General features: G+C 49.9%; 1 protein-coding gene across 2 annotated transcripts in view; it reads right to left on the reverse strand.

The window, feature by feature from the left end:
• Positions 1-16,278, reverse strand: part of LOC122548313 (pre-B-cell leukemia transcription factor 1-like) — a 214,646-nt gene that overhangs the window by 89,630 nt on the left and 108,738 nt on the right. Inside the window, exons 5-6 of one of the 2 annotated variants that reach the window (XM_087990288.1) lie at positions 11,706-11,841; positions 5,125-5,173 (exon numbers count right to left, since the gene is read on the reverse strand). In XM_087990288.1, coding sequence (XP_087846414.1) covers positions 5,125-5,173; positions 11,706-11,841 — 185 coding nt within the window. Of the gene's footprint in view, positions 1-5,013; positions 5,174-11,705; positions 11,842-16,278 lie in introns of both variants that reach the window. The other variant, XM_087990287.1, reaches the window with a different exon arrangement.

Here is a 16,278-nt window from a genome sequence, read left to right on the forward strand (position 1 = left end):
CATTGAAGGGAGTCTCTGGGGATTCTGGGCTATGGTTAGTGTCCTCTCCAAAGTGCGGGAGGGCTTGTGGATATATATCTTGTTGGTGGTAACTGTGTAAAACCAAATTCAGTTGCTGGTGAATGTGAACCAAGGACTGAAATGTTCAAGTGGGAAATGAAAGATGTTCTAAAGTGGAGGCCAAGTTGGAAACACATGACATATGATGTGCTCCCATATTTGTTTGGAATATAATGTGAGCGTTTATAACTGTGCAAGGTATGTCATTGTTATGTTGATTATCTGAAGTGAATTTTTTTCTTAATATTTACAAAATAACAAGATTAGTTAGTATTAATTATGAATTATTGTTTGAATTATGGTGATTTGAATTGGTTTGTTACAGTACAGATATTAAAAAGAGAAACCCAGTCCGTTGGTTTTCTCTCGGTTGGCTTCTTGGGGATTTCTTGGAAAAAGTATCATCCTCAGTGAAAAAGATTTGGACAGATGCAATCCCACTGAGCCGCAGACACACACACACATACACACTCTCGCACAAACACACAGTTCCAGACATACACACACAAACTCACATACGCACACAGTCACAGAAATACACACAGACAAACACACACAGGCACACTCACAAACACAAATGCACACTCTCTCACACACACACTCACACACAAACACATACACACTTACAGACACACACATTCATACACCTACAGACGTGTACATGTGCGCGCACACGCGTGCACACACACACACACATACATGTGCACACACACACACAAAGCAGAAGCATATATACAGACATACACACAGTGACACACACACACACACACATATTACACAAAGGACATAAGAAACATTTCAAATCCACCGCGACCCAGACGGGTGGCAGGAAAACCAGCCAGGCCCCTGCCCCTCAACCATCATTGCAGCAACCATCATGCTCACTCTTAATTTGCCTTTAAGCACAGCTCCAGAAACCCGGTGGATGCACGGGACGGCAAACTAAGGCCTAATCCGACGTGGCTCAGTTGTTTTGGTTTTGGTTTGGTCACCTTTTAGGTTCTGTCCAGCCCACCGCCATCCCCAACAAGCCATCAGCTGGGGAAAACAAGCCAACAATGAAGCAGGACCCTTTCCCCTGCCCCGATTCCATCTGCCCACCCTTGGCCACCCGCTGCCCCCCCCCTTCCTGGGCACCCTCGCTCCCGCACAGCTGTGAGACTGGTGTTGCTTTGGCAGTCTGAGGTTTGTGATCACGGTAAAGAGGATGAGCCCTCCCCTCCATCTGAACTCTCCACTTCCCGCTGGCTGGTAGACATCCTGAGGGGTGCGGTTGGTGTCACCAGTCATTGACCAATCCAAACAGTTGGCTGTGCCACTTTCTGGGAGCTCTGTGCTGAGACAGCCTCGCCTTCACTATTAGGCCTATCCAAACTCGTACGTACACGGTTAGAGTAGCACTCTGCGACTGGAGGACACCATCTTTGCTGCCACACACTGTCTCCCAGATTTACAGTGTTTTCAGCATCTCCTTCAAACCTAACTCTTTGGTCACCTGTCCCTCACTCTCTTTTCACGGTTCGGTGTCAGACTACATGCCACAGAAGGGAGATGCAGCCGCTCGACAGAAAGGAAATGTTCGAGGGGAAAACAGGGCCAAGAATGGTGGTGTGGTGCAGACAGCAGCGTCAGAGAGAGGCCAGAAGAACCTTCTAGAAGGCGGGGCGAGCTTTCATGCCCATCGGATCCTTTTGCTACCCAGAAGGTGACAGAGAAGAGCGAGGTCAAGGAGGGTAGTGGGTTACGTCCATCTTGTCAGCTGGGAGAACTGAAATAATATCCAGAAATCAGGTGCAAGTGGTGGTTCAGTCTCTGAACACACTGAAGGGAGCACTGACTGAGTTCTCACTCGCAAGGTTCACCTTTGGCAGTAAACCTGCCTTCATTGCCCCTTTCCTGTCAGACTCCAAGATGGCCGCCAAGGCCTCCAGAGACAGCGCTGGAGGAAAAGGACCCGGACGGTAGCAGGGGGGGTGGGAGACATTGTCATGTTGAGGTACTTGAGCAGCTCGAATTGTTTTTGAGAAAAGGGTGCAGGCGAAATTTAATCTTCGCGTTCAAGATGACGATGAGTGAAGACGGGGAACTGCACTTCAATTTAAACCCCTCCCTCTTTCCCTACCCTTCTCCTGTCTGGTTACTGCAGTCCCCCCCCTAGTGGGCAGTGGTGGTAAATTGTTAAAAGGATTAAAAATTAGTCATCGGGAGAAATTGCTCTCTGTAGGGTCAGTAAACAGAGGGCAAACAGAGTCAAGATAGCTGGTGAAAGACTGAATAGAAAGAACAGTAGATTGTTGTAATTTGGAATGCATTGTCTGAATTATAGGAGTGGGTTTAAGGGTGACTTTCAACATTTTTTTAAACAAGAAAATAATCTGGGGGAAAAGAAGGGAGGTGGAACTAATTGTCACAGAAGGTTACGGTATTACTTAGATCTGACACCAGGTCAGTCTCTAGCGTGATGTCCGATTCTGGGCACTAGACAAAGGTAGTCATGAAAGCCTCAAAGGGTGCAGGAGAGACTTACTGGACAGCTATCAGCAACGAGGGATGCCAAAGACACGGTTGATTGGACTTGTTCTCCTTAGAGACTCTGAGGAGAGTTGACAGAGCTGCCCGCTGAGGCCTTAGACAGGGAAGTAGTTTACAACGCCTGAATGAGGAGACGTGAGGCAAAGTTGCTTTCCACAAGGAGTGGTTAAGATTTGGAATGGTTTCCCCCCGCCCCCCCCCCCCCCCCCCCCCGGTAGGGCGTTGCGTTCCAATTCAAGAGACATCTTCAGAAAGGGATTGGGATTCACACCCAAACAAGAGAAATTGCAGGAATGTGATGGAAGAGTGGGATTGCTCTCCGAGAATAGCCAGCACCAATGTGGTACGAGAAATGGCTTCTTCCTGGCACAGGTATGGAGGGCTGAATGGCCTCCTTCAGGCTGGGAGTTCAGTTATATCACTGGCCGTGGCATTCTCAAACCTTCTCAAGGCACTTTCGGTCTCATGAATAATTGAGATCTTTCGGAAGTGCAGCGATTTGTCACATGGGCAAACCAAATTTTGTTCAGCAAGATCCCATGCACGAGAGGTAATGAGACGAGCTATTCTGCTCTTTGCGGTGTTCGTCAAGGCTGTGCAGTCAATCTGGATTACTGTTTGAGGGGGTCAAAATGTGCAGGGGACATCACTGCAATACCATATGTTCAAAGCAATGAACCTGCAATAAGGTTGAATCCAGGGACATTATTGTAAGAGTTCCCCTCATCCAGTCTTCTTAAGGTCCTTTAGCTGTGACCGCTGCACCCCAACGTAAGGCTTGAGACAGCGTTCAGGCAGTGGAGTGGGCAGTCCCAGCCTCCAGCAGGACCTGGACGCCATGTTCACTTGAGAAGACAACAGTCGGGTCCTTCAGCGCTGGACCGATAGCAACTTGACCCCCCCACCACCGACCCTGTGGCACTCAGGCAGCAACACTATCGCCTTGGGTTTAACCAGATCGGCGCATCAGCGGGAGGTCCTGGCATGGAGAACGCTAACCAGCTCCTCTTCAGCGCAGCCCAACACAACGCCTGTCACCGACTCTCAATAGGCAGTGCTGCAATGACAGACAGGCGGCGCTACACCATTCCGGACAGAGCGGCCCATCTGCCTGGCATCCCACCTCCCCGAACCGGGCCCAGTTTCCTGAGCTGGTCTTTTCTCAGGTGCTCCCCCATCTCCCTTCGCCCCCACCCCCGTCCCGGAGGCTTGCTGGGAGGTTTGGTGATGCGGGCCCCGAAGACTGGTTTGGGTGGTGGCGCTGCGAGAGGCCAGGATGAGAGACCCACGGGCAGAGAAGAGCCACCCGAAGCCGGGAACTACAAAAGGCCAACAGACACACAACCAGGAAAGAGCGGAGATAACCGGATTGAGGAAGGGGGTGCAAATTTGACAGGGGACAGATGCCCCGCGGGGGGGGACGGCGATGGTGGATGACGCTCGCAGGCTGTCACTTAGAGACTTTGTAATCCAGCCTGGCTCCTGACTGAATGCTGACGGTGGGGGGAGGCAGCAGTGTCTGCAAACTCGTCCTTCGGGTGAAACGCTGAGCTTGGGTAAATGCTGACGGTCCCATTTGGAGAGGCCCATTGGCACCAGGTTAACTGGTTAGCCATCTCAGTGCCCAAGAGCGGTTGCTGCCACTGAACCTCAATCTCGAGAAAGCTCCCTCAATGCAGGCCCCTCTCACGCACGACGAGGCTGCCTCTTGGCAAGGGCTTCTGCATCTACAGGGTCGGGTTCGGAAACCCGCGGGGATCCTACACGCTTGCCGACGAACCGAGAGGGCAGGCCAGCCCTGTGGGAGCAGCTGGGCCTAGGTGGTGGTTACTCAGTAACGCTGCAGTTACCGGGCCCAGTTTCTGACCCTGACTGGGAAAGCAGCAACAGTCTGTCCAGCTGTGCGGGGGTGGGGGGGGGAGGCGAGTGTAATCCATCGCCCAGAACAGCCTCCCCTTTCTCCCACCCACCCACTTCCGAAATAGCATTGGCCCGTTTACCAGGTGCCGTTGAATTTAAACGACAACTCCGACTGAATTACGATGGTGCCCAAGCTGAAAGGTCATTTCGCATTGCAGCCACTGTCTGCCTGCGACTAATGGAAGCAGTCCCGGTGCAAGAACCATCGGTTAACCCATCGGCTCTTGCAACGCGCCAACAGCTTCCCAACTTTAGGATTTAAAGACGTCAATCCAATCCCTGCCCCTCTCGGAATGTCGGGCCCCACCCTTGGAGCCAGCTGCCTATCCGCAGCGATCCGTTGGGTGCACCCAGGCCCGTGATTGCGAGGTGGACCGCAATGACCATTGACCTTCCAGCTTCTTCAGTGAGGAGGGGTTTGGAGATGTCCTTGAGGGGTTGGTGCGAATTGGGAGCGTCTGATTTAGCGTCTGGCTGTGCAAAGTGGCCCATAGCACTCACCAGTGGAGGTGGGAGTGGACGGGGAGTTGGCTTGGCTTCCTTGAGCTGTCACGTTTGTCACAGTTACCGCCGTTTTGGCGGCGTACAGATTTGCCTCCTCCTGGAACTTGCCTATGTTTTTCTTGTAGCGGATTCGCTTGTTACCGAACCAGTTTGATACCTGCAGGGGTGACGGTGGGGGGGGGGGGTTGTGAGGGAACAGGGTTGGGATTGGGAAAGAGACACAAAAGGAAGTGAGGGTCGTTACATGGACACACCGAGGGTGACCGAAGTTCACAAACTATAACACAAACGCTGTGTGTTGCACACTTTCATATCATAGCGCCTGCCTCTGACACAGCGGAGTGGATCCGCTTGCTCCATTTCGGGGTTGACTTATGAAAATGGCTCAACTGACACCTGAATCTTTGATCGGATGAATACCTTTATTTTTTTTTTGGCAAGTCCAGTTTCAACAATTATTTCCAGTCATGTATTAGTCACGTTATCTGCATACCCTGTGCCCTTCCCCTTTGAAATGTGCGACTCTTGCAATTCTGTCCTGATGGATGGAAGGTGAAAAGCCATGTTTTCTTTGCTCATCAATTCTGTGCAGCCGTATAACTTCAAGCTAACCTCCTAGTTCCTGCTAGGTAGGGGCTCCTGAAGACTTCTGATTGTAACTTCATCTGATGATATTTAGTCATAGAGATGTACAGCATGGAAACAGACCCTTCTGTTCAACTCATCCACACCGACCAGATATTCAAAATTAATCTAGTCCCGTTTGCCAGCATTTGGCCCATATCCCTCTAAACCTTTCCTATTCATATACAAAGTTCTAATTGTGCCAGCCTCCACCACTTCCTCTGGCAGCTCATTCCACACACGCGCCACCTTCCGCGTGATAAAAGTTACTGCTTTGGTTCCTTTTAAATCCTTCCCCTCTCACCCTAAACTTATGCTCTCTAGTTTTGGACTCCCCTATGCATGTCCCTCAGGAGTTTTATAAACCCAGCCTCCGATGCTCCAGGGAAAATAGCCTCAGCCTCTCTTTATAGCTCACCCCCCTCCAACTCTAGCATCATCCTTGACAAACCTTTTCTGCACCCTTTCAAGTTTCATAACATCGTTCCTAACACATGGAGAACACAACTGAATGCAGTACTCCAAAAGTGACCCAACCATTGCCCTGGACAGCCACCACATGACCTCCCAACTCCTATACTCGATGCAATGGTCTATTATCATTGCATTAGCTGACCCTGATTTGGTTTATGACCAATGGGAAGGAGGTTACAGAGTACTAGCACAGCCCAACAATGTCCTGTCCACTGCCTTTGCTAAACTGTCTTTTAACCTCAAAGACAAACACAATGTGCTGGTCAGCACTTACCTCTTCCCTAACATTGCTTAAAACATTATCTGGTCATTTTTGCTTGCCATTGCTGGTTGAGGGAAGATGCTGCCTACGAATTAGCTGCACTTTCACCTACACCACAGCTGCAGAAGCGCTATTGAAAAGAGAGATATGTTGCTGAAGCTTTTCGTTAGGATCGATTCAAGAATGCCAAACTTCAAACCTTCATAACAACTTCTCCGACAGGTGAACAGGATGCTGATTGGTTGGCAAGTCATGGTTCATTTACATTCACTAGAAGCAACATGCATTTACAGATGGCTGCCCGTTCTCTGCAAACATAAGGGATATGTTCAAGCCTAGTGCTCTTGGACAGAACTTCAATTCCCCAGGAGCCTGTGATTAGCTTTGCCTAGCCCATGGCAATTTCTTGGCCAATCAGAGTAAACTTGCCAACCAATCAGCACCCTTTACCTCTGGGGAGTATAAATCGTTATGTTGGTTTGAAATTTGGCATTCTTGCATCGGTCCTGATGAGTGCAAGATGAAATACATACATACATACACACACACATACAGATGTACAGCATGGAAACAGACCCTTCGGTCCAACCCGTCCATGCCGACCAGATATCCCAACCCAATCTAGTCCCACCTGCCAGCACCCGGCCTATTTCCCTCCAAACCCTTCCTATTCATATACCCATCCAGATGCCTCTTAAATGTTATAATTGTACCAGCCTCCACCATATCCTCTGGCAGTTCATTCCATACACATACCACCCTCTGTGTGAAAAAGTTGCCCCTTAGGTCTCTTTTATATCTTTCCCCTCTCACCCTAAACCTTCGCCCTCTAGTTCTGGACTCCCCAACTCCAGGGAAAAGATTTTGTCTATTTATCCTATCCATGCCCCTCATAATTTTATAAACCTCTATCAGGTCACTCCTCAGTCTCCGACGCTCCAGGGAAAACAGCCCCAGCCTGTTCAGCCTCTCCCTGTAGCTCAGATCCTCCAACCCTGGCAACATCCTTGTAAATCTTTTCTGAACCCTTTAAGTTTCACAGCATCTTTCCGATAGGAAGGAGACAAGAATTGCACGCAATATTCCAACAGAGGCCTAGTCGACTTCCTGTACAACTGCAACATGACCTCCCAGCTGCTGTACTCAATACTCTGACCAATAAAGGAAAGCACACCAAACGCCTTCCTCACTATCCTATCTACCTGCGACTCCACTTTCAAGGAGCTATGAACCTGTACTCCAAGATCTCTTTGTTCAGCAACACTCCCTAGGACTTTACCATTAAGTGTGAAATACCTTGATAGTGAGTCTTTCTTTCCAACAAAATTTACATCCTGTGCTTCAAAACTGCTTCACTGGCTGCAATGCGCTTTGAGATATGCTGACGTAGTGCAAGGCACTATATCAATGCAAAGTCTTTCATTTGTGATTGCTATTTGTCCTCTAGGAGGGAACTCTGTTAAGCTGCAAGGTATGTGCTATTTGAATTACAATACAGCAGAGAGTGTGGGCTGCTAATCAGAAGCAAACAGGGTTTGAATTGGAATACTAATCCCTAGCAGTGCACGGTTTATAGATACAGGAACAACTCGAGTTGCAGAAGAGAATCTGAACTGTGATGTAAAGCTGGTGGAACATAAGGCCAATGGCATTGAAATGCACCCCGGCTTTCCGGTGGGACAGTTAGTGCCACTTAGAATCCCTACAGTGTGGAACCATTTGGCCCAACCAGTCCACACCGACCCTCCGAAGAGTAACCCAGCCAGACCCATTCTCCCACTACTCTACATTTACCCCTGATTGATGCACCTATCCTGCACATCCCTGAACACTACGGGCAATTTAGCGCTGCCAATTCACCTGACCTGCACATCTTTGGACTGTGGGAGGAAACCGGAGCAAACCCACGCGGACACGGGGAGAATGTGCAAACTCCACACAGTCAGTCGCCCGAGGCTGGAATCGAACCCGGGTCCCTGGCGCTGTGAGGCAGCAGTGCTAACCACTGTGCCACCGTGCCACCCTAATCTCACCGAGCAACAATTACTACATTTAAAAGTTATCTGGATGGGTACATGAATAGATAGGGTTCAGAGGGACATGGGCCAAGTGCTAACGAAAGGGACTAGATTAATTTAGTATATCTGGTCGGCTTGGACGAGTTGGACAGTAGGGTTTGTTTCCATGCTATACAGATCTATGACTCTATGGTGACAGAAGGGGATAGGAGATGGATAGCTCTGTCAACATACCAAAAACAGAGGCCATTCAGCCCCTCTAACCTATCCCGCTCTTCAATCAGGTCATGGCTATTTTGTATTTTAAGTGCTCCACCTTGATTCAGAACCCTCAGTGCCCTTGCCTAACCACATTCCGAACAGTCTCAATTCTGAAATCTTCGGTTTGCTCCCTGTATCTTTTTGAGGGAAAGAGTTCCAGGTTGTCTCTGCCTTGTTTGTGAAGAAGTACTTCTAGACTTCAAGCTGAAAGAACTGCAGATTGTTGGAAATCGGAGACAAACACAGAAAATTACTGGGAAACCTCAGTAGGTCTGACAGCGTCTATGGAGAGACGTTCTGAGGAAGGGTCACAGGACCCAAAAATATTCTCTCCATGAATGCATAAATGGTGGGAGACAGAAGGTGGTGACGGAGGGTTGCTTTTCGGACTGGAGGTCTGTGACCAGTGGTGTCCCACAGGGATCGGTTCTGGGTCCTGTTTAGTTCGTCACTGATATAAACGATTTGAATGAGCGTGTAGAAGTTATGGTTAGTAATGTTGCGGAGTTTGGTGTCGTGGCAGACAGTGGAGAAGGTTTTTGTTTTAAGATTACAAAGGGATCTTGATCAAATGGGTCAATGGGCTGAAAAATGGCAGATGGAGTTCATTCTGGATAAATGCATGGTGTTGTATTTTGGTACAACAAACAAGGGGTAGGGGCTTGTACAGTTAACGATGGGGCCTTGGGTAGTGTTGTAGAACAGAGGGACCATAATTCTTTGAAGTTTGTGTCACACTGAGATAGGGTGGTTTAAAAGACATTTAACAGACTTGCGTTCATTGCTCAGTCCTTTGAGTGTAGGAGTTAGAGAGTCATCTGGAGGTTCTCAAGGACATTGGTGAGGCCTCTTCCGGAATACTGTCGTCAGGTTTGGTCACCCATTTATAGAAGGGATATTATTAAGCACAGAAGAGATTTCCAAGGATATTGCTGGGAGTGGAAGGTTTGAGTGATGAGGAGAGGCTGGATAGACTGGAGCTTTTTTTTCACTGGAGCATAGGAGGTTGAGAGGTGACCTGTTCGAAGTTTATAAAATCATGAGGGATATAGGTCTGTTTCCATGCTGTGTGACTCCGTGACTATGACTCTCTGCTGCTGGACCTGCTGAGATTTTCCAGCAATTTCTGTTCTTGCTTCTAGATATCACCTTTCCAAGTCCAGCTCTAACTTTCAGGTTAGGTCTCTTGTTTTTCACTCCCGCAGCAAGGAATATAGATTCTCCCCTTGTGCCTCATCAACTTCTTTCATCACCCCTTGGACCACACCCACTGAATACAAGTCTAGTATACACAACCTGTCCTCACAACTGAACCCTTATGTTACTCTGTGATATCTATGCTGCACAATTCCCAAGACCAATAAAGTAGCATAACCTTCTTGAAGTGCAGTAGCTAGGACTTCACAAAGCTAGAGACCAAGTAATCACCAAATCTACTAAATGAACACTACTAACGCCAAGATGTGCCTTGTATCTTCTCACTGCTGTGCAGGATGGAGATGAAGAGAAGATTATCGCTCTCTGACTCTCCATTCATGAGTTCATTTTTTTGCTACCATTATCTTCACTTTGGCAGATAGGGGGCAGTGTTGGCCTGGATAGAATATGGCTCTGGATAGAATAATTCATCTCTGACCCTCCCAAATCCTGTCCACCATCTACAAGGCACAAGTCAGGAGTGTGATAGAATATTCCCCACTTGCCCTGGATGGGTGCAGCTCCAACAACACTCAAGAAGCTTGACACCATCCAGGACAAAGCAACCTGCTTGATTGGCACCACATCCACAAACATCCACTCCCTCCACCACTGACACTCAGTAGCAACAGTGTGTACTATCTACAAGATGCACTGCAGAAATTCACCAAAGATCCTTGGACAGCACCTTCCAAACCCATGACCCCTTCCATCTAGAAGGACAAGGGCAGCAGATATAAGGGAACACCACCAGCTGCAAGGTCCCCTCGAAGCTGCTCACCATCCTGACTGGGAAATAATCGCCGCTCCTTCACTGTCGCTGGGAAAACCTCCTGGAATTCCCTTCGAACGGCATTGTGGGTCAACCCACAGCACATCAAGAGGCAGCTCACCCTCAAGGGGCAACTAGGGACAGGCAATAAACTCCGACCTGGCCAATAACTCAAAACTCCCATGAAAGAATTAAATAAAACGATGCAACCAAGCAAGTCCAGACTGACAGTGAAGACACACACGATGCAATATCGATGTGGCTAGCCACTTACACACACAGCAAGATCCCACACGCGAAGTGGTGCAATAGGGGTAGAGTCATCCAGCACAGAAACAGACCCATAATCCCAAATTAAACTGGCCCCACCTGCCTGCTCCTGGCCTATAACCCACCAGACCTTTCTTACGCATGCACTTCTCCGAATGTCTTTTAAATGTTGTCTGTGTACCCACACCCGCCACTTCCTCTGGAAGGTCAATCCACACATGGTCCCCCCTCTGCATGAAAACAGCTGCTTCACATATCCTTTTTAAAGCTTTCTCCTCTCACCTTAAAGATAAGTGCCGCCTGACCTTGCAATTCCCCACCCTCGGGAAAAGACACCTGCCAATCAGCCGATTCACACCCCTCACTATTTCATAAACCTCTAGAAGGTCAGCCCTTAACCTCCAGCGGAAAAAGCCCCAGCCTCTCCATCTGACTCAAACCCTCCATTCCTGGTGACGCCCTTTTCTCCGGCTTTGATGGTACCCTTCCCTGCAACGGGGGCGACCGGAATTTGAGCACAGTGAGGTTGGCTCGGGGGAACAGGTCAGGACGCTCGTTGCAAACGGTGGGGGTGGGATCGTTTGCACCCACCTCAGAAGGCAAGACAGAGTTCGAAAGCTTAAGGGCTTTCCCTCCGCCGGCCCCTGAGCAAATCCTTAGCTTCCCTCAAGTGAGCCAGGATGAGCGCTGCCGACAGGGGGATTGGCTCAGCCGGAGGGTGAAACCACTGCTGCATGTGGATCAGCAGAGGGATCCCAGCCCACCCGCCCGGGTAACTGCCCCGCTCCTCGCGCCAAGCGTGTGCCCTCACCTGAGCCACTGTGATGCTGCACTTCTTTGCCAGCTCTTCCTTGGCTTCTTCACTGGGGTAGGGGTTGCTGAGGTGCGAGTAGAAATACTCATTGAGGATCTCCGTCGCCTGCTTGCTGAAGTTACGTCTTTTTCTCCTGGAAGTAAAAACATTTCAAAAAAGAAAACGGGGGGGTGGGGGGGAAGAGAAGCAGAAACGAAACGGCCGCCTGTTTGCAACCCCCGACCCCCCCCGTCCATGCCTCCGATCTCCCGAGGAGAAATAAAAAACAACAGAGGAACGGAAAGAGTTGAATTAGCCTCCGCTGAGCTGCGTCGGGAGCCACCCGGCTACCTCCAAACTCACCTGCAGCGTCCCCCTGTTCCCAGGAGCGTGGCTCCAACTGACATAGCTGTGGGTCTCAAAGCCTCCTATTTATCAACTTGGGGAGAGCTGAGAGCAGATGTGCTGTTGAATCACGCACCGATCAGGACAGAATCACAAGAATGCCAACTCTCAACGGGAACTACAATTTGCACTGCAAGAAACGAGGGTCCTGTTTGGTTGGCAAGTGGCAAGTACAAATCGTTATTCCCACTTTGAGGTTTCGCATTCCTGTGTTTCTGTCCTCATGAGTGCCAATATATGCTTTCACAGCAGCTCTCTCCTTTTTTGAAGCAAACCAATACCCAATGCTATCGCGTGAGCATTTCTCAGTTCAGATCATAGAATCCCCTCTGTATGGAAACGGGCCCTCTGGTCCAACAAGTCCACACCAACCTTCTGAAGAGTAACCCACCCCAGATCCCTTCCCCTATCCTGTTATTCTATATTTAACACTGACTTATGCACCTAACCTGAATACTATGTGCAATTTAGCATGGCCAATTCACCTAACCAGCACATCTTTGGACTGTGGGAGGAAACCGGAGGAAACCCACGCAGACACGGGGAGAATGTGCAAACTCCGCACAGACAGTGTTTTCGGAATTCCACATTTTTCGAATTTCAGAATAAGTGATAGTTTGATGATGAAATTTTTAAAAATCTCACTAAACAGCAGACACACTGTGAGTAAAACGTGCCCTGAAACAGAACTGAGGCCTGCCAGTGCTGGGCTACGGCCCCACACGTCACATCTGAGTGACGCACATCGAGTTTGCACGCCAAACAACCTTGTTCATGACAAAAGGTTCGGATTTCGGAGCTTTTCGGATTTCGGGATTTAGTGTTGTCTACCTGTACTGGAGAAGGAATAACCTAACAGGGCAGTCACAGGTTTCACATGCTCTGTTTCTCCCTGGGATGCAGGTGGCTTAGGGGTTGAGAGGGATTCACAAATCTTGCTGCCTGTACCGAGCTCACAGAGCACCCTGATCTCTCACACGGGCCACGGTCCCATTGTGTGGCATCTTCTGCTGCCCACCTGCAGGGGGCAGCATCTCACCCAAAAGGATGCCGCCTCTGGCACTTCTGCACCCCGGAGTTAGCCCACGCAGACACGGGGACAACGTGCCAACTTCACACAGACAGTCACCCGAGGCTGGAATCGAACCCAGGTCCCTGGCGCTGTGAGGCAACAGTGCTAACCACTGAGCTGCCCTAAAGTTAAACAAAACCCACCAGCTGCTGTGGTGGGATTGAATCCATATCCCCAGATCATTTGTCATTCCCACTATGCTACCATCTTCTTGAGATGCCGCTGTGTGTAGGATTCCCAGGGACCTTCCAGCATTCCCCCTTTCCCAGCCCGTAATTCCCAGCCCCAGCCAGCAGGTGGCTTTGAGGAGATAAAGAAATACCCACTTCAGATGGACCTGGCCTTAGCCAACAGCTGCCCGTTTAACAAAACCAAACGGGGAGTGCCAGCTATCCACCAGGTGTGAGATGTCCCTGGTTATCAACGTGCTGCCAAACGGGTTCCACCAACCCTCGCCACCCCCAGCCCCTCCCCCAAGCACCCCTAACCCCCGTCAAGCTCTTAAAGAGGTGAGCTCTTCACAGTGAGGTCTGGACCACAATGGGCCCGAGGTACAAGGACAGTGAATGATGAGGACGACCAGGAGCAGGACGGAGGTGAACAGGGCAGTGCTGCTTGTCACATTGCCCCTCACAATGCCAGGGATTCGCTTGCCAGGTGGCTCCTGTGGGATCCAATGTTAAAACCACGTCTTCTGGGTTGCCCGGCAAAATGCCCAGCACTTCTTGGGCACTCCTTTCTCTCCGTTATGTCCCTTGTCCTTCCATTTAGCAACTGGAAAACCATGACCCCATAATCGAGGAGAGTGGCTCAAAGCAATGCCCCTTACATAACCAGCGTCACCGGGTGGAAGCAAGCCCACAATACCTTTCTCCCATCTCTGTGGGTGTAGATGCTTGTTGCAAACCCAGCCTTTTCCCTCGCCCTCACGGGTGGTGTCACCCTCATGTGAGCGCGAACTTAAAAAGCCCAAGCTCTGCTCTGGCCTGCTGAGACATTCGGCCCATCAAGCCTGACCTGCCATTCAATAGTGTCATGGCTGACCTTGGTCTTAGTCTCTTCGTCGCCAAGTCCCTGGGCGCCCTTCTGGGCACCGACTGGAGTTCGGTGAGAGCTGTGCCCTCAGCCATGCACTCTGCCCTCTTGCCCCACCCCCTTCCCCATCGCAGCTGCGGCCAAGTGCTCCTGCCCACGTGTCGGGCCACCAGGTGAAAACGTAGTCCCAGTGAGTTTCGAAGCTGAGTTTCAGTCTGAGCGGACAGACTGCAAAGGAAGCAACTCCCCAGAGCCTCTGTACCCTTTCACAAGATCTGTCAGAGGGGAGGTATGAACTGATCGTGAAGAAAATTACAGGATTTTGTTCACTGTTGGAATCAAGCCACCATGACTGAAAACCATGTTGTCTGCAGGCCACTGACATTTAACTGTCTCATGTTCAGATACCTCCAACTGCCTGAGACTCTGAAACTCCACAATCCTGCCCACCCACCCTGCCGCTTGTAACTAAGGTACCCTGTACAGCCCCAGCTCAGGCCTCACCGCTCTCATCGGCGGCACAGTGGTTAGCACTGCTGCCTCGCAGCGCCAGAGACCCGGGTTCAATTCCCGCCTCAGGCGACTGACTGTGTGGAGTTTGCACGTTCTCCCCGTGTCTGCGTGGGTTTCCTCCGGGGGCTCCGGTTTCCTCCCACAGTCCAAAGATGTGCAGGGTCAGGTGAATTGGCCATACTAAATTGCCCGTAGTGTTAGGTAAGGGGTAAATGTAGGGGTATGGGGTGGGTTTCGCTTCGGCGGGTCGGTGTGGACTTGTTGGGCCGAAGGGCCTGTTTCCACACTGTAATCTAATCTAATCTAATCAATAGGGTTCTGTGCTATTGAGTAATGGAGTTGGGAGGTCATGTGGCAGCTGTACAGGACATTGATTAGACCACTTTTGGAATATAACAATTCTGGTCTCCTTCCTATCGGAAGGATGTTGTGAAACCTGAAAGGGTTCAGAAAAGATTTACAAGGATGTTGCCAGGGTTGGAGGATTTGAGCTACAGGGAGAGACTGAACAGGCTGGGGTTGTTTTCCCTGGAGCGTCGGAGACTGAGGGGTGACCTTATAGAGGTTTACAAAATTATGAGGGGCATGGGTAGGGTAAATAGGCAACGTCTTTTCCCTGGGGTGGGGGAGTCCAGAACTAGAGGGTATAGGTTTAGGGTGAGAGGGGAAAGATAAAGAAGAGACCTAAGGGACACGCAGAGGGTGGTACGTGTATGGAATGAGCTGCCAGGGGAAGTTTTGGAGGCTGGTACAATTGCAACATTTAAAAGGCATTTGGATGGGTATATGAATTGGAAGGGTTTGGAGGGATATGTGCCGGGTGCTGGCAGATGGACCTAGATTGGGTTGGGATATCCGGTCGGCAAGTTGGACCGAGGGGTCTGTTTCTGTGCTGTACATCTCTATGACTCAGTGGGAGCAGCTACTGAGCCAAAAGAGGATGAGTACCATGGAGAGGTTGGAACTTGCACAAGGATAGAGGCGATTAGTAGATGGGGGAGTTGTGGAAGTCCCATTGTAAGAGATGGATGAGTGCGCTTGTCAGAGACGTGGATGTGAAGCTTAACAAAGCAGTGTGAGCGACTGGGAGTAGTACACCCTGCAGGATGTGAGTGAATTTGCAACTGTACGTCAACTGTCAGATACAACTCTATAACTGTGTCTTCCATTTATAATTTGCGGATTGGCCCTATCTCGATGAGATCGCGCCCACCTGAGTCCTTATCGCCTCCAAGGCCACATGCTCAACACCAGGAGTAAACTATAACCATCTGGACAGGGGTGAGGGGGTGAATCAATGGCAGATGCAGTATAATTTGGATAAAAGCGAGATTATTCACTTTGGAAGCAAAAACAAGGTGGCAGATTACTACCTGATGGATGTACTCTGGGAGAGGGGAATGTGCAGTGGGGTCTGGGTCTCCTCATACACCAGTCGCTGAAGGTAAGCAGCAGGCAGTAAAGAAGGCAATTGGGACGTTGGCGTTCATTGTGTGACATGGTGTGGAGGTGCTGACGTTACACTGGGGTAGATTAAGTACAAAATCACACAGCACCAGGTTATAG

The sequence above is a fragment of the Chiloscyllium plagiosum genome, unplaced genomic scaffold (genome assembly GCF_037043375.1).
Source record: "Chiloscyllium plagiosum isolate Xiang-an unplaced genomic scaffold, Cpla_swu_hap1 HiC_scaffold_9, whole genome shotgun sequence".
NCBI lineage: Eukaryota > Metazoa > Chordata > Chondrichthyes > Orectolobiformes > Hemiscylliidae > Chiloscyllium > Chiloscyllium plagiosum.